The sequence below is a fragment of the Filicampus tigris genome, chromosome 2 (assembly GCF_054856515.1).
Source record: "Filicampus tigris isolate MCC_2025a chromosome 2, RoL_Ftig_1.0, whole genome shotgun sequence".
Lineage (NCBI taxonomy): Eukaryota > Metazoa > Chordata > Actinopteri > Syngnathiformes > Syngnathidae > Filicampus > Filicampus tigris.
This window is the reverse complement of record NC_141218.1, coordinates 5,327,834-5,345,783: the sequence shown is the minus strand read 5'-3', so window position 1 is coordinate 5,345,783 and position 17,950 is coordinate 5,327,834. Positions and strand designations below refer to the sequence as shown.

The 17,950-nt window shown below is 43.6% G+C and overlaps 1 protein-coding gene across 1 annotated transcript in view; it reads left to right on the top strand.

Annotated features, from left to right (window-relative positions):
• col25a1 (collagen type XXV alpha 1 chain) overlaps positions 1 to 17,950 on the top strand; it is a 44,114-nt gene that overhangs the window by 18,106 nt on the left and 8,058 nt on the right. Inside the window, exons 8-21 of the mRNA XM_086023626.1 lie at positions 3,908 to 3,934; positions 4,646 to 4,690; positions 5,252 to 5,296; positions 5,623 to 5,649; positions 6,190 to 6,234; positions 9,672 to 9,704; positions 9,773 to 9,808; positions 11,913 to 11,957; positions 14,005 to 14,067; positions 15,403 to 15,471; positions 16,741 to 16,785; positions 16,869 to 16,913; positions 17,032 to 17,109; positions 17,267 to 17,290. Coding sequence (XP_085879752.1) covers positions 3,908 to 3,934; positions 4,646 to 4,690; positions 5,252 to 5,296; positions 5,623 to 5,649; positions 6,190 to 6,234; positions 9,672 to 9,704; positions 9,773 to 9,808; positions 11,913 to 11,957; positions 14,005 to 14,067; positions 15,403 to 15,471; positions 16,741 to 16,785; positions 16,869 to 16,913; positions 17,032 to 17,109; positions 17,267 to 17,290 — 627 coding nt within the window. The remainder of the gene's footprint in view (positions 1 to 3,907; positions 3,935 to 4,645; positions 4,691 to 5,251; positions 5,297 to 5,622; positions 5,650 to 6,189; positions 6,235 to 9,671; positions 9,705 to 9,772; positions 9,809 to 11,912; positions 11,958 to 14,004; positions 14,068 to 15,402; positions 15,472 to 16,740; positions 16,786 to 16,868; positions 16,914 to 17,031; positions 17,110 to 17,266; positions 17,291 to 17,950) is intronic.

Sequence of the window (17,950 nt, the reverse complement as noted above, 5' to 3'; positions counted from 1 at the left end):
GAGCGGAGGTGGGAAAACGAAGAGAAAAAAGGAGGGACTCGTTTTCAGGAGTTCAATCCAAATCATCGGTGCCATAAGGTTTTTTTCTGCCGAAAAAAAAAGCTCTTCAGCTCCACTGTTGTAATGTAATGGAGTACAAAGACTTGGTTACTGTACTTAAATTTAATTTTCACATATCGGTGGCATCGGGTAGGATCCTCCTATGCCAGAATTTGTTAAATGTATTATTTTTCACAAATCAAATCAAACGAAATACTATAGTTCAGTCCACATGTTAACTTTTGAGCAAACGGCACGTTTTGGGGGTCTCCTGAAAAGTGAGGATTTTGGAGGGACAAGGATTCTGCCACCACAAGCGCTATCTAAACTGCATTATTTGCAGTTCTGGAAACTCATTTTCCTCCACTACATTTCCATATACACACTACATTTTCCCCAATATATTTCCCCTAAATATCTTCGTTACTTAGACAAAATAAAAGATGAAGAAATTTGTTCATTGGCGTAATACCGAAGCAGAAAAATAGCGCTAACTGTTCAAAAGAGAGCTGACCGAATGTATCGGTACATTATTCTTTGCTACCTTCTATTGGCTTATACTGCTGTCGCTCAAGAAGCTACTCATATCCAAACAAAAAATACAACTTATCAGGTTAAGAGTATCATATCCAAACAAAAAATATAACCTAGTAGGTTAGGAGTATTGGTACGAATCCAGTAAAGTCAAAATGTCAGTGTTCTTTCAGTTTTCATGAGCTTGTTTAGCATATGTTTCACATGATGCCAGGCTAACGTGTACTAGCTAACATCGCTCATTAGCCAACATGCAGATCTTTAACTACACCATTGAAGTAAACTAAATACTACACCAATCTACGATTTTCAACTCTTGCTGCAGCGTTTGTCCGCCAATTGTGAAGTGGATGGGATGACAATCAGAACCTCCAAATCAGAGGCCATGATCCTCAGTTGGAAATGTGTAGCCGTGCCCTCTCCAGGTTTGGGATGAGATCTTCCGCCAAGTGGAGGAATTCAATTATCTTAGGGTCTTGTCCATGAGTGAGGGAAGAATGTAGCGGGAGATTGGCCGGCAGGTTGGTGCAGCATCTGCAGTGATGCGGACTCTGTATCGGTCTCTCATGGTGAAGAAGGAGCTGAGCCGAAAGGCGAAGCCCTCGATTTAACAGTTCTGCATTAGTACCCTCACCTATGTATGGTCATGAGCTGTGAGTCAAGACCAAAAGAAGAAGATAGCGGATACGAGCGGCCGAAATGAGTTACCTCCACATGGTGTCCGGGCTCTCCCTTAGAGAGAGGGTAGGAAGCCTGCTTATCCTATCCGCTGCTCCTACACATAGGCGGGAGCCAGATTAGGTGGCTCGGGCGTCTTCTTAGGATGACTCTTGGCTGCATACCAGGAGAGGTGTTCTTGGCACGTCATACTGAGAAGATGCCTGAGGATGAGTCTGGACATATGTCTGCCGCCTGGTCTGGAACTGCCTCAGGATCCCTCGGAAGAGCTGGACGAAGTGGCTGGGGAGCGGGAAGTATGCTCTTTCCTACTAAAGCTGCTGCAAATAAAGCAAAAGCAAATAAGCAAAGAAACACATCATCTGCAAAAAGCCCCCCTCTTTGCCTTGGCTGTACCTACAAATTTTGTCCATGAAGTTAATGAACAGAATTTGTGACGAAGGGCAGCCTTATGGGAATCCATCGCTCACTGAAAACGAATCCGATTTACTGGTACCCATGTGGAGCAAACTCTGGCACTGGTCGTACAGGGACTGAACAGCCCATACTAGGTCGTCTAGTACCCCATACTCCCAGAGCACTCTCCACAGGAATCCCCAAAAACCTGCAGTCAAACACCTCCTCCAAGTCCCCAAAATGCATGTAAATACAAAGTACCTACAAATGAAATGACACCAAATACAAACATAATCAAAACTTCTACCATATTTTAACAGTTTTATACACAATTCGGATAGTTTTATACATTCGGATAATTGATGGGTAGACATGACTGTTCAGTGCTCTCAAGGTGGCCTGCAGCTGGGCACGCAGATTTCATTTGGAACTTGTGGGAAAGCAATAGTGTGCACTTGTATTGTGCTTGTGGCGTTCCTCCGGTAACTGAAAAAAAAAATTGCCTTTTGGTGTTATTTCCACTTCGAGCTGCACTGTTCCTGGCCTTACATTCCGCTCATTCCAAAACGACCCACAATGCACCAGTGATCCACCTTCATTTTCTCAAGCCTGCAATGTGTAAACACAATTCAGTTGCTTGATGGTAACTCGGTGTTTTGAAAGCGCGACGTCGCCGCCAGCTCGCCTCGCTGCCGTTTTGTTTATGCTTCTCGCATAAGCTTTATGTTTGAAACGTTTGCTCTTTAAATAAAGCAAACGCCACCATAAGCTCCCTGGTGCTGTGGTGAGCACACTGGTATGCTAACCTGCAGCTCCGTTGGTAAAACATAAGACCCCAAGACAACTCCGTAAGACTGTCGGAACAGAGCAGTCTAAAGCATAAAGGCGGCTTCTCATCAAACGAGAACATCAAATTGCAGAGATTTAAGAATGGGAACAGACGCTTTCAAGTGAAGTTCACATCCTGCTCTGTTTGTGAACTTCCTGAAATGCAGCTATTTCCTCAGTGTTTGGCGTTTCCCGACCTCGAACGAAAGCGGAAAAGCACTCCGTTTCCGATTGATTCCCATTTGTGAACATTCATCGTACTTAGGGGTTTGGAGCAAACGCATTGTGCTGATCCTCACTTTGGCAGGAACAAAGGGCCCAGGATTACCACAGGGAGCTCTTGACTGCCCCCACCCCTCAATGGTGCTTTTCAGCCAGTAGCCCCTGAGTGTTCTCAGACGGAGCCAAGCTAATTAGTGCTCAGGCGAGTGGCACATGCTCACATACCTAGTGGGTCGTAAAGATGTTTACCAAGCCCTGCTGAGGATGGCTCCACAAAAGCAAGCAGAGGAAAGTCCTTTTCTGCGCATAATAGTTGCTCACTGAGGGTTTTGCTAAGCGAGTGGCTGCAACACTAGCGGATGCGGACTTGCTGTAGGGACAATTGGAACTCCTTAAAACATGCCGTCGGTTAATGAAAACAAAACAGCGGTAATCTGTTCTGAAGCGGAAGATGTAGTCCTCGATTGTTTCCGTGACTGCATTCGAGAAGGGTGCCAATATTAGTTTTACGGGCTTCTTCTACATGGTCTTATGTTTCATTGAGGGGCTGTAAGAAGAAAGCCACCTTCATCCCTGGTTTGAATCACTCATACACAATCTGTTGCCATATTTGCATTGACTCATTTACTTTGCTCAGGCCTTCCAAGCATTGCCTCATTTGGGTAATCACCCCACACGCTTCCCATAAGTCAAACAAAACCAGCAAAGGTGGAGATCGCCACCAACAGAGATCATGTTGTTGTGGTTACTGCTTAGAGACGATGTTCATGTTGAATTTTCCATCTTTGTCAAGAAAGCAAGACTTCATCTTGGAACTGGGATCAATGCTCGTACACCTTGCCCGTCACCGTTCTGACACTGGAATTGAAATTATTACATTGCAGTTTTCAACTCCAATATCGCAATTCATCATTCGCGCCCAGGCTGTACCACAGATTCATACTTTTACAAAAGACCTACTGAAATAATAAAACAATCATAATCGCCATTTTAACCCATTCACTGCCATTGATGAATTTATTTGTCTTTTCACAGTCTAGCCATTCAATCCCAGGAATTCATTTATATTTTTTTCTATTTTTTTCAAACATTCGGGTAAAAGAGCTACAATACAATTTCATCTCTCGTGGGTAGATCTGGAACGTATCTCCCCATATCAACGGGGGCTGACTGTATTTGACCTCCCTTGTGTAACTCTATTTCTTTCCAGGGACCTGAGGGGCCTCCAGGACTCAAGGTAATTTACCTTTTTTATTTACAACCTTAGCTTCTCAATAAATAATTCATGATCGTGGCATTCGCAGGGAAGTGGCCGTCTATGAGGATACGTGATATGACGCACGGCATGGGCATTGAATAGACATGTTAAGGGCTATAACTCCACCGGCGTGGAGAATGGAGAGGGAGCAGAGTGAAAAGTGCGATGCAGTGATACAGGCTGAGGGCCGCTGATGTGAGGAGCAGATGTTGGCCATATCCAGCCATCAGGTAGCTGCCAGTGTTTGTTCAGTGTAACCCAATCAGACGCTTCCTGTCTGCGCTGTCATGCGTCGGCAGGACCTGACCGCCGGCAAAGGCGATGTGTGCGTAGGGGGGTCGGGGGGTCAACGATGACACGCCAGCTTGTTAATGACTGGCGAGCCTGGCCCCCGAGGCTCACTCAATTAGCTTTTCTCGTCGCGCGGCGTTTAGTAGCTTTTCAGGTGCCATTCGGGTGATTGAGGTGACGACAGCTAATTTCAACCACTTGAGGTGTTTTTAAGGAGGATTTACAATCAAAACAGAGCTTACCATGGCAGCAGTGTGTCGCTGTGTCAGTGTAAACTATTCTTTACTGAGTTTTGAAATATTTAAGTACGCAGTGAATGCGGTCATTTGTGACCCTCCTTAATGCGTTCTGCAGTGAAATTATAATGGGCCTAAAGGCTTTTTCTAATTATTTTCCCAGGGTTCGCTGGGGCCTCCTGGTGTTCCAGGTGTTGATGGACTGAAGGTGAGTTCATTCCAGTAAAAACACATTTCAGCACTGCAGTTGTTGATTCTCGACCTTCGTTTTTTTTTTTTTTTTTTTGGGGGGGGGGGCTTTTTTATTTTTATTGTAGTTCTCATATGGGGAAAAAAATCTGCCATATATCTTGCCTCATAAAATGACCGCAGTGCGTAAGTGCGTATCCGACTCGGTTCTGCATCGAATTCCCAAAGCAAACAAAGAGGACACGGTGCAGGTGTTTCTCAACAGGGGGGAAATGAGGCCTATTTTGTGGGAGGGGGGGGGGGGATGTGTCAAGGACTGATGGGGAATCATTTAAGAGATGCCATCGTTCTAATCTCAATCCGACATCAAGAATCTGAGAGCGTTTATGGCTTGGGTGGGAAACAGAGAGGCGGGGCCAAAGTCGCATTGAATTTCCAGTCACTATGCATGTCGACTGTTTGTCAGCATTGAAACGATGGATGTGGCAGATATGTCTGAATCGACAGTGCACAATCAATCAAGTAATGCTGATGCAGCATTCTGCGTGTGTGTGTGTGTGTGTGTGTGTGCTGTCCATAGGGGGATCTTGGCATCCCGGGACTGGACGGCATCCCCGGAGCCAAGGTCTGGTGCACACGTATTCCGTGTCATCATACCATCTCATATTTCTTCCTCCCTAAACTTACCGTTCTATGCTTTCTTTCCCGCCTTCTTTTTGGGGACAAATATGTTTGTTCTACTGTGCATGGATATAGATATAATAATGTTATTGCGAAAAATGTTACTCCCTGTTATGACTTGGGGGGGGAATCTGATACTTGATGTTCCGTCTGGGGATAAACGCTGCCATAACACAAGAGAATTGTCCTAATCCAACATGAATTGAGCACCCTGGATACAATCTGACCCACTGCAGCATCAGTAATGCCTTCTGCTTTCTTTGCCAACAGGGTGAAATGGGAGAGCGAGGTGAAAAGGTAAGCGTTCAGCGCTCAGATCTTCCAGGATGATTGTCCACTTCAGTTAATTCGACCACCAAGGGAGTAACGATTGCTCCTCCGTGCTCACCTTAAAGTGGAGGCCCTTTTTGGTTATTATTCGCCTGCGGCCGGTCGAAGCTGCAACCTCGGCGGCGACTCGCCGGCCGTACAACCCACCAGGTTTCTCCACGGCCCACTGTGCAGCTGTACAATCTAGAATGCTCTTGGCTTTGAGGACTCGCAACTCCTCGACGGAAAGCAATTTGGCGATCAATGGCCCAATAATACTTTAGACTCATTAAAAGTGCCCCTACCCTAACTGATATCAGCTGAATGAAGCACTGGAACCATGTGTGAACCGTTTGAGTGACATTGAAGTGGATTTAAGATGTTCATAAAAGTGCCCCCCACCCCACCGCTAATGCGCAACCTGTGCACTTTTATTAGCTGCTCTCGATGAATAAAGCAGAACACTCCACCGAGGGTTTTGTTATTCTTTCTGCATTGGAACTAATTTGTTGTTTTCGTTTGTTGCAGGGCGATATGGGGGAAGAAGGACCAAAAGGTGAAATCGGGGAGAAGGTGCGTCCATTCCATTGTCTTCCATACTTGTGGTTTCAAATAACTGAGAGCTTTTCACATCATTTGGATGGGCTGAATACTGCAAGCTGACCCATGTCCAGCGGCGTTTATCAAAGTAAATTCCACTCCACAAATGCAGGGGGAGCCTGAGGACAAGGTCCAGTGGCAAGTCCAGAAAAGAAATGACAAAAAAAAAAAAATGTCAATATTGTCAAAGTGAAGACCATGTTTCACCCTGGCAGCTTGTCAAATGGACATCCAACAAAAAGACAAACTTTGCGGAGTGGTAAAGTCGCTCCAAAAGTATTTCTCATTTCATTATTATTGCATATCATTTTCACAAGTGTTCATGCTGCCTCTATGATTATTGTTAGGGTGAAAACATGTCAAGTGCCTGACAAAAGAAATTTGAACATTTTAAATGTATTTCAAATGACAATTATAGCCTGGAATCTCCAATTGGTCTCTTTAGTGTAGAAAAGTCTGTAAAGATCTGCACAAATATCAAATTTCCATTTGCGCACAATTTGTGTATTTATTTGATTTTTTTTTTTTTTACATTTTTGCCGCCTCCTGAAAGCAGTAGGTGTCAAAACAAAATGCACGTCTGAATGATGGCAGGACCGCTGCACTCAAAACGTCACTGTCAATTTAGTGCCGCTCAGCTCTGATTGTTTCTCACTTAACACGTCTGCCAAGAAAGACTCCGTTCACGGGAAACAGATGCGGAACATCATGTGTGGAAAATGAGATAGCGGCTACCACTCGACTGGGATCAGGCCTACCTTGGAAGCGAAGCAAAATAGTTGCAGTACCAATGGACAAATGCAATTGAGTTGAGATCATACGTGGTTATTACATGATGAGAAGAGACAAGTGTGAGGAGCTGGAAATGCGACTTGCGCAGTCGGGAAGAGTCCGTTTCGGAGGGGCAAAGTATTGGATTCCGAGGGAATGTTTGTCATTGTCAAAGCAGGAGCCCGATCCATCACCGGCTATGTATGTGTGCGTGTGTTTTGGGACGGGAGATGAGGGCACGCGCTGATGCCAAAGTTAACAATAGGCAGCACGCACTGCGGGGAAAATAGCGGGAACGCTCTGGGAAAGCGAAAACCGCAGAGAATGAGGTCTTGAGGGAACTTTGCACGTTACAATGGGGGTTTGTTTAGACAGGATTGGGTAGAGGTTGTGGGTTGGGGGTGGGGGGGGGGCGTACCCAGAGGAGAAAGCGAATGACAAGATGATAGATACACCTTCACTTTGATGCGCTCAGGCCGATGTTGCCATTCGCTATGAATGTTTTTTGGGCTGTGTCGTGCACACGCGTCAAATATTAACCGCTACTTTTTTTGATCAGCACCTCTCGTGGAAAAAAAATGTCTGCTGCTAACCGACTATTGCCACAGTTAAAAGTCAAAACGCAGGCGCCTTACGTTGCTTAATTGTTCATAAACTTGAGCGGGTGGCAGCCCATATGGTGATGCCAAAGTCTTAGCTCCGATTTACAAGCGCCGAACGTGCAAAAATGAACAGATGTGGAAGCTGATCTACCAACCGGCTGCAATGTTTTTAAATGTCACCAAAGAAAATGACCGTGACTTATCATTTATTCAGCAATGCAACTTAGCAGTCGGAACTTGTTTCGCCAGTCACAAGAAGGAGTCATGCCATATCGGCTAAGATGAAACTGCATCGACTCTTCTTCATTGCCCTTGCATCTGCATCTCCCAACGCATCCGTTCCAATTTCCCAAAAATGTTCAGAGCAAAAAATATTATATATAAAAGTGCAAAACCTTACTTTACTGTTGCCGTTCTGTTTGTGTTAGCGAACACACAAATTCTCTTACCTTGTCCTTCTTTTGAAATGAGTTTATTGGAGTGAAATGTTGATGACTTGCATGCAGCTGCTCATGGAGCCACCACCACCATCCAGACATCCTCGCTTAGGCAAATAGCTGGAAAATTGCCCAATTTACATAGCAGCAGTTGCGCTTTTATCCTCAACTTGCAATCCTCAGCGTGGGTCGCGGCTGCCTGTAAATTGGAGCCGTGGCGACACACTTTAATCGCAGGATGTAGCCTTAGTATGCTAATTGGCCCAGTCGGGACATTTCGGCTAGCTGTGCCACACGCAGTTGCGGTTTGGACTGCGGCTCTTGAGGCTGGCGTTGAAATATTTATGAAATCAGGAAGTCGCCATAAATTAACCCGTGAAGGTCCACAGTGACGAAGCGGCTCCCATTTGTGTAAAGTGCGCGTGTTGCATCTTCTGATAATTGTTCTCACATGAGCCACTGTGGCATTTCAAAATAAAAGCAGACACAACCCGCTGTTAAATTGCCCAGTGCTGCATAGGTTAGCACTTTGACAAAAGTGCCGAGAGTGAATTAATTGCTTGACTGGCAGTTTAAGATGGCTTTTTTTTATTTGTAGCTAGTATTTGTTCTTGTGACATTTAAGAAAGTAAATGCATCTGCAGGTGAAAAGTGGGTTTTGTGAGCCTTTGTGCGAATTCTTTCAATTGCAATTCTCAAGCAAAATTACTGAAAGCATCCTTGTTGGGAGTTCAGACGCGCCAATGCTCAAAGCCAACTTGTGCGCCACGCATTATAATGTGTCCCATAAAAAGCTTGAAGCGCTCAGCAATGTCTGAGCAGCAGGCACATGTGGAGAAAACCACAAAGTCCAAAGCAAAACCTGCTCTACTGCTACGTGCTGCCCTTTTTTTTTTTCTCTCCCCAGCGATCACACTTCATTAGACTGGTTGGCCCCTTGTTTTGTCTGCAAGGTGGCACATGGGAGCGGTCTGGCTTCTTCACGTCTGCAATTAGCGGGAAGCTATTTGAGCATTACTTTCCAACACACCAGTGTGTTGAATTGTCCATGCACTCGTACGCTCTTTGTCATCACTAGTAATATAATTCAGTACAATAGTAGAAGGACTAATAAAACATCTTGGGACATTTTGGATGTTAGATGTTAACTAGTTGAACTTTGTCACTTAGCCCAGGAAATCCAAGCAACTTTTTTCCACCAAAAATCATCTACTTACGGTAAACCTCATACCCAGCACCTGCCCTCAGACAACTCCCCCTAATCCTAACCCTGCCCCATCAACGGTCCTGGAGAAAGCAGTTTCTGGCCAACTCCGCAATCATCTCAAACCAAATAGCCTGGACAAAAACGTCCCAATCTGCTTTCCGCTCTGGCCGTAAACTTCTCTGGTCGTGGTCACCAACGAACTCACCATAGCCTTTGACATGGCTGACCCTATCCTTCTTCTTTCTGTCTTGTTTCACTGCATTTCTCACTGACATAACGGAGTTTGGCTCTTTGGGAGGGGCATAGTTGGCCACTCTCCCTGTCACCTGTGGTGTCCCTCAAGGATCAATCCTTAGCCCTATCCTTTTCACCTTTTTTTTTTTTGCCTTGCAGGGGGATGCAGGCTCCTCTGCAGCAGGCATCAAGGTAAAGCACTTGAACAAGTTTAAACCCCAAAACAGCATTAACAAGTGTTTTCATTGCTTGTGTACCAGGGCGAACCCGGAGAGCCTGGAAGAAGCGGACACAAGGTAATGATGGCTTTGCTGCAGCTGAAGCTATAAAGCAAATTGATATTTGTGCCACCGAACGTCCAAAGCGCGAGAGAAGCGAGCGCGCGTGTTGCGCAAGATCAAATAGCTCAGGATCGAATTTTGCAATTCCAATTCCAATCTCAGTCGAGCCTTTGTGTTGAAAGTCCAGAATGAGGACCGAGGTCCACGGGAGGCCCGCTGAGCAGAACCTGATGCTTGACTTTCGGCTGTGGAGCATCACGGCAATCTCACTTTTCATTTTCTTTGGCTTGAGGCGCGCCCACCTCCCAGGATCATGCAATCCTTGTGGATGTACCAAAAATGTGTGATTTGGGTTTCAGATGTGTTAGCCTCTTGTTAAACTAGGAAGCAAGTGGCATGTTCTTTTCTACAGGAACTCAACTCGAGAATTCCTGCAAGATTACATTGTATGTGCCATAACTCCTCAAAACAAGGTTGAGGTTCATGGGAATCAGAACAAAACAGAATAATTCATCAGTCTTCATCCATCTCCGGGCGCCGCCATGTTGCCCTCTGCTGTTTTCCGAAATTAATGTCACAAGTGCTCTCACACTTGTGTTGCAATCGTGACGTGATCAAACCAAGAGAACGGGTTAGGAGACTCCTCCATGTGTGTAAGCACGACTGCAGAATTTTCTCCCTCCCGGGGCTGAAGGGGGGCTTGACCAATACATACACTCTAAAAACAGTTGGGTTAAAAATAATACAATTTTGATTTTTTGTTGTTTTGTTGTTGTTGTTTTTGCAGAAAACAACCCAAAAATGTGTAGTTTTGTACAAAACAACCCAACAATTAGCTGTTTTGTACAAAACAATGCAAGAAAGTGGGTCAAATTGACCCAATTTGTGTATCGGTCCATTTTTTTACCCAAAATGGTGTTATTTTTAACCCATCTGTTTTTAGAGTGTAGGGGATCTGAGAAAATAATGTATAAATATATTTTTAGAGTATCAAATGAAATGGTAGAGGAGCTTAACCAAGGCTAAACAGATTCCTGACGGGGTTGTAGCACCCCCAGGTGTATCGTCATCCCTGCGTGTACGCTGAGATAACTGGCGTAACGTCATCATGTTTTGCACATACGGTGTAGTCTTACAAAAAAAAAGAGTTAACGTTTACCTTCAAGCCTTCAATGGCGTACAGTGCCGCAGCACATGAATTACTTGTCTTTTGTGGGCTCATGCAAACGCGAGCGCTTTTAGCTTACACTCTTAGCACACAATTTACAGCCACTGCAAATTGTGCTGACACGCTGACGTACGACTATCCCCGACTCGGCGTCCCATGAAGTTATTGTCGTGCATCAAGCGCCGTAGTTTGGACGGCCTTACACCATTTGTCGCAAATGCAGAAGACGCAGCGAGAAAGGCTTTTGTTCATGACTTTTATGACGCTTTCATTTGCCACAGTGTAAATTTACAGCTGCCTCCCTGATCCCCCGAGTGGCGTTACAGCTAATCCTTCCATCCCACCCGCCGTAAATACGGACGTACGAACGGAGTCGTAGATCACTCCCGGCCCGAGATGTTGTTTGGAAAGTCTCTCCGAGGCCTCGCTGAGAGGCTTGATTGTCGGCGTATTATTCAAAGTTTTCGGTTCGCCGGCGACATCGAAAGCTTACGCAAACCTCCTACAGCTGCAGCTTTTCTCAGCAAAGATAAAAGCTAATCGCATTGCAGGTTGCGGGTTTGAGTGATTTAACAAACTAATCCATGAAGACGGCATGGTTTGGTGTGAAAGTGCATGTGCGCTACCTTCTCCTGGTGACGGCCACCAGCGACGGACTCCGAGGCGCAGCAGCTCGACAAGACGCCCAAAAATCTTGGGCCGGTGTCATTCATTCTGTCCATTTCCAATTGGCTAATCCAAAAGCAAAAAAGCAAAAAGAGCCCGAGCCTAACATTGAATTCTGTTAGATTACAAACAACAAATATGAAAATAAGGACTCACTTTTGGTTTCGTTTTGTTTTGGGGATTTTCGATTGCCAATTGAACATGAGAAGAACGGAAGTTCTGTGGATTCCCAGAGCGCCTATTAGCTTAGCTTGGCTGTAACATGTCGCAACTCTTCCTGTGTAGGGAGAGCCGGGACTTCCAGGGCTGCCTGGACTGCCAGGGATTAAGGTAAATGTTCTGCTGTTTCCACCCCAACCCTGTCATACCCGCTCCCGACCTGCTTTCCATCCGCTTCAGCCCACCACAGCAAAAACTCAACCACCCTTGTGTCGCAAACAAAGGTGTTAGCGTTGTGCTTTTTTTGGGTGGCTCCATCTGCATACATTGTTTGCTAACAATCATCCATTTAGCGCCACAATGTGTTCAGAGCTTGATTGAGATCAATTCACATTCAAGAGTTATTGGAAGCGAGCCATGAGAACAGAAATGCAGTCGAACTTGCTGTGACTTGATTTGGCATAAATGTTGACATTACTTCAGTAAAGGGGAAAAGTGATGGTTAATGTGTTTTTTGCCCATTTCATTAGTTGTAAATTTATTGCACTTTGGTTTCTGTATGTAAACTAATGTTATTCGCCATAAATCTTTTCTTCCTTTTTTGTTCCTACTTTTGGGTGTCTGAAACTGATTAATTAGAGTTGCATTATTTTAAATGGGAACTATTGCTTTGGTTTTGGCACAATCTGCTTTTAGTGTCACCTTTGGAACAAATTAGTCCCGAAAACGAATGTTTCACTGTAATTGGTTGGAGAATTGTGATACTTGATTGAGCCTCCTGTTATGTCTTGTATCTTTGGTTTACCAAAAATGGCCATGGGTCAGGGTGACCCGCTGCATATTCAACTGTAAAAAAAAATGGCTTTTTTTAATGGACATTCCTGCCCCTCCGTAGTCCTTTCTGCCACTGCTGGATCAAAAATGTAATTGTAATCAATTGTAATTTCACTTTTGTGTTGTGGGTCAAATTCACCCGTTTTAAAGTATGAGAGGTGCAAATACAAAATGGCTTTGAGCCAGTTTTTGGATTTGAAACTTCTGCTTATCTTAATAGGTATGTTAAGTGATTGATTTCACATATGATTTGCAAGTTGAGTTAGTAATGACAGATATTGGGAATTTTGTTTTAGACACTTTAGGATCGTTAAACTTTCCCCATGTCAAATTGACCAATTACAACAAATATAACGAGAGTTAGTATGCCATGTTAATTAAAAATAGCAAAAACAAAATTCAAGATGAAGAGTCTGTGGCCAGCAATTTTAAAAAATATATCAACTCGGCTCAAATTAATGTAGGGACATTATTTCTGCTCCTAAAAAGAAGAAAAGTGCAAGGGCAGACGCCCTTGTTGGACCCCCTCTAAACTGAGATGGTTCATCTCAAGGTGTTTATCCAAATAAATAAATGTAAATTAACCTTGACCTGGGTCAATTTGACCCGCTATATAAGAGGAAGGTTAACACAACATGCACAGATAAGTTAGCTACTGCTACAATATTGCTTTCCCAAGTTTCAGTTGTGCATTTTTGTTTTTTCTGCTTTAGAGGCTGCCAGGTCATAGGTCATAAATGGACCACTGTCGATCGTGTACACTCATGCAGGCTTATTGTGTGTGAAGTTGCGTGGATGGTTGTTTGCATCTCCTGGCTGAGTCGCCTGCTTTGTTCATGTATGGAAAAACAAGCATCCAAACTGTTTGTCAACAATGCGCTGGATATACAAATGGTGACGGTGCCTTTTTTTTTTTATGCTTGTTCAAGCTTAATATTGCGTGTTCTCTATTTTTTTTTTTACTTAAGAGGCTTGAATGCTTGATGAATCTAACAGCATTTTGCTAACGTAGCACTCACCTACTTCTGAGCTTGCACTCTCGCCGCGTTCTGCGTCGTCTGCCGGCCTGCGTGACAGCAGCCGGGCGCAGATGGTTTAGCGATACGGCAGCATTGAGCTCCCTTGAAAATAAGACTGAGCGTCGCACCTCATAGCATCCCCTCGCTCCTCGTAAGTCAAACACGAGAATTCCTGCTGACTTTCCAACAGGGTCGGTACCATCGGTACACTTTGCGGCGCAGTCTTGGGAACGGATGTTGAATTAGCGCTCGCGCGCATGTTTTTTTTTTTTTTTTATTCAGAGTTTGTCCGTGCATGATGAAATGAAAGGTGACTCTCACTTAGCATGTTAAATGTGCTGTTTGTTTTTTTTTCTTCAATTTAGGGAGAGCCAGGTTTCCTCGGCCCCCAGGGAGAGCCAGGCCTCCCGGGCCTTCCTGGAACTAAGGTGGGTGAGCTCCATTTTGTATAGAACTCACTTTACATCACACATTGACTCCTCATTTACCCATATTTGGTGTACAAACTATGGTCTGGGGGACATTTGTGGCCAGTTGCCTGTTTTCTTAGCAGCCCGCGGCATATACTAAAATGACTTTTGTGCACTATTTCAGTCTGCTTCATTGTCATGCACTGCTTGGAGCGAACAGCCAATCAGAGTGATCAATTGTCACAGACAGCTGACGCCATTTTGCATACTACCATCAATGGCTCATTCATTCGAATCATATGTAAAAAGCACAGTGACATTATAGTCTCTTAATTCTTCGCAAGTCTAAACGCTGCTTTTTTTACTTAGGTTTGCTCCAGCTTGTATTATGGATGTGTGTGCAAGTTTGATGTACCTGCGCGTTTTATTTCATGAAACTGTGACTGTTGATTGTATGATAAACAATGACTTCTCTGCCATGTTGTTTGCTGCACGTTTATTCTTTAAATATGCAGTTAATATAAAAAACTGTTGGAGAGTATTAAGGAGTCTAAGAATGGTGCATCCATGTGAAAATGGCAGATATCAAAATGTTCCACTCTAGCTCCGCCCCTGATTCCCTGTCACCAGCAATCTATTGACCTATGTGATCCCAACAAACAAGTTCCAGTATGGATAGAAAGCTATTTGTTTTTGCACTTTTTTTTAGGCCTCAAGGTGGTGCCATTTTGTTGCTTGGTCATTTTTATGTTTTAAAGGAAATCCCACTCTATACAGTCATCTTCTTTATGTTTCAATATTGAGGTTTTGATTTTTTTTTTTTTTACTTCATTTGACATTGCTTCCAAAATATCAGCGGGAAAGGAGTCGATCTGTGCTTCTTTTGAGTTGTGACATTATCACACTGCGAAGCTGGCTGTGATGCTCCACACGCGCTCGCAGGATGATAATTAATAATGTTCTTGTCAGGGCATCCTGAATGCACATGTGTTTGTATTGGCTTGTGGATTCACTCGACAACACAAGCAGCGGAGGGAAATCACATTCAACATGATGATTTACCTTACTGTATGCTCATAATGGCAAGTCAGGCCGTTTTGTTGGTTTCGTTATACAAACTGTTTAGGTTGATGGTCAGTTTAGGAAAGATGAGACTGGATTGAAGAATTTCTTAGTTGCACCACAGCTTCATCTGTTGGCCATCTTTGCTCACTTCATTACAAAGTACACTCAGGACTCGAGGAGGAGGCAGGACGCAAACACAAATGTCAGACATAAATGTCGGCTTAATGCGGAGCAGGTGATGACAAATGACGACTTGCAGGTCTGAATACTTGTTGTTTGTGTGTAAAGGGTGAGAGGGGCGATCACGGACCGCCCGGAAAAGGCGAACGAGGTGATCTGGGACCTGTCGGACCAAAGGTGTGTCACTCCTCATTGATTTTTGCCGCCCTCTAGAGGCATATTAATACCGCTTATATGGTGGTCCGCACAGTTGTCCTCTTTGTGTACAAGTTTTTACCTGAAAAAAAAAACAGCTCCAGTTCCGATTGAAAGGTTCATTATGTTAGCTTAGTGCTCCCTGAACCATTCAAATCAAAGTTATGATCTTAACGTTCTACTGGGAGCTTGCGTCATGTCAACTCAATGGAAATGAGTTGGCCATTGTTTATGTCTGGCGCGGACCCGGCAGGTAGCTTTAATAAACTCCAGTCTAAACTCAGATGACCCGCACATGTGTTTCACATGCTAATAAAGGGGAAAAAAACTACCAAAATGTGAAACCTCGCCGTAATCGGTGACAGACTTCAAATAAACACCTTTGGTTGTTTTAGTGAAAGATGACGGCGTCCGTGGCTCCCTCGGGTTGAGCGCGTGTGATTCTTTGAAATAGGAACGCCGCCATCGAGGTTATGTTTTCGCCGGCATCCCTGTGGGATGCCATGGAAACCTCACCACCAACTTCCCTACCTTGTGAATGAGGAAAAGGCAGCAAAACATAAGGAGTCTGTTTGTGTTCACAGGTGGCAATTGTACTCACAATCTTAGTTCAGATAAGACTCTGGTAAAAGTAGAATTACTAATTCAATTACAGTAGTTGTTATTTTATTATTTATACGTATTTTATCGCTGTATGATCTTCCCCACATGCTTCCCGTTAGGACTCAAATATTTTTACAATCCATAATTGTACTGATGATCCCATTGATTGTTCGAGTAATTGCATAAAAAAAAATGTTTGTATAACATCAAGACAAAATATGCATATGCGGTGCAGGTTTTATTTTCAGTCACATCTGGAGACCATACTCACATTTTATATTGCAATCAATATCTGTGACTTTGAATGTATGTGACTTTACAGGGGAGGGATCAGAAATTTAAAATAAAAATTACAAAATTATCTTATGATCACATCTGAAAAAATACACCTTACTTCCATAAACATCAAACAAATTTCCCTCACTCTATTTCTGAACTTTTTTACATCACGTCGTCATCGTCATCCACAAAGGTTGAAAAAAAACAAGCTTATTTTGAAAAAGCAGAAAGTACAGATATCCGTCTTCGCACGTGAGGAGTAAAAAATAAAAAGTACAGATACCTGAGAAATCAGAAACAAAATATTTGTCTTTTGTTCCTTCCCACCATTGTTTTGTCATGTTCTAGTAATTGTATTATTTTTGTCAGGGTTCGCAAGGAGAAGCGGGCACACCTGGTACCAAAGGGTCAAAGGTGACGACCACTTCCATTCTGTTGGTTGCATCCAACTGGAGCTCTTGAGGTCAACTAATTCATATTTCTCCATCCTGAATTAGGGTGAAAGTGGAGATAAAGGAGACTTGGGGCCTTCGGGGCCAACGGTGAGACTCTCGCGTTCATGTGACCATGAAGGCATCATCGTCCATGTTGAATTTGTGTGCCCGACACGTTTCTGCATTTCATCCTCAATGAATGATTGTCCCAAATGTCCACGTGCAGGGCCCACCTGGGCAAAAAGGAGACCAGGGGGCCACTGAAATTATCGACTACAACGGGAATATTCAGGAAGCGTTGCAGGTCAGACAATGGACGTGATGTTGTGGATCTATTGGTTTTAAAATTCAATTCTTAGGGTGTGTCTGTGCAAAAGAGAAAATATGCTGACACAAAGGTTTGTTTCCTCTGCACTGTTATTTCTCTCCTTTTCTCGTTGCGCTCGTTTGGTGTGCTGCAGAAGATTACCACTCTTACAGTGACGGTAATTATTTGTCTGTATTAAGAATCGCCATCAGAGTTTGTTTTATATAATCGCATGAGCACAATTTTAACTTTGGTTTGCCCACCACTTTTTTAAACATATGTGCACCAAACAGTGACTGAAATGGTCTTCATATTTCTACATTAAGTTAAAAAAAAAAAAAAAGTGATGGTATCATTCCCTGACACCAGCCATCTACTGACTGTCAGTCATTCTCAAATCTATTAAACCACCCAAAAAAAAAACGGAGCACTCCAAGTACCATCATATTGACCTACATGGAAATACAGTAGAATAGTAGGTCTGTGTGTTCCTGTTTTTTTTTTTTTTTTTTTTACTATTACGAGCTTCAACGATTATGCACACAGTACTAATTTGTAGCCGTCATCAGCATTGGCATGCTCTCATTAAAATATTTGACATTTATTTCATATATGCCGGTACCTTGACTTACAAATTGTATTCATTAGATGACCACGCTCAGGATTCAAATTCATTTAAGTTTTGAAAATAAAAATGAAACAGTTTTGGTAGAATGAACAAAATAAAAGAGAAATTGAGACAAAGCTACTGCAACAGGCTGCTGTTTTGAGGTTCTAGCATGGTCACACAAATAAAATTTGTAAGTCAAGGCAGCTCTGCGTAATCTAATGGATGTGT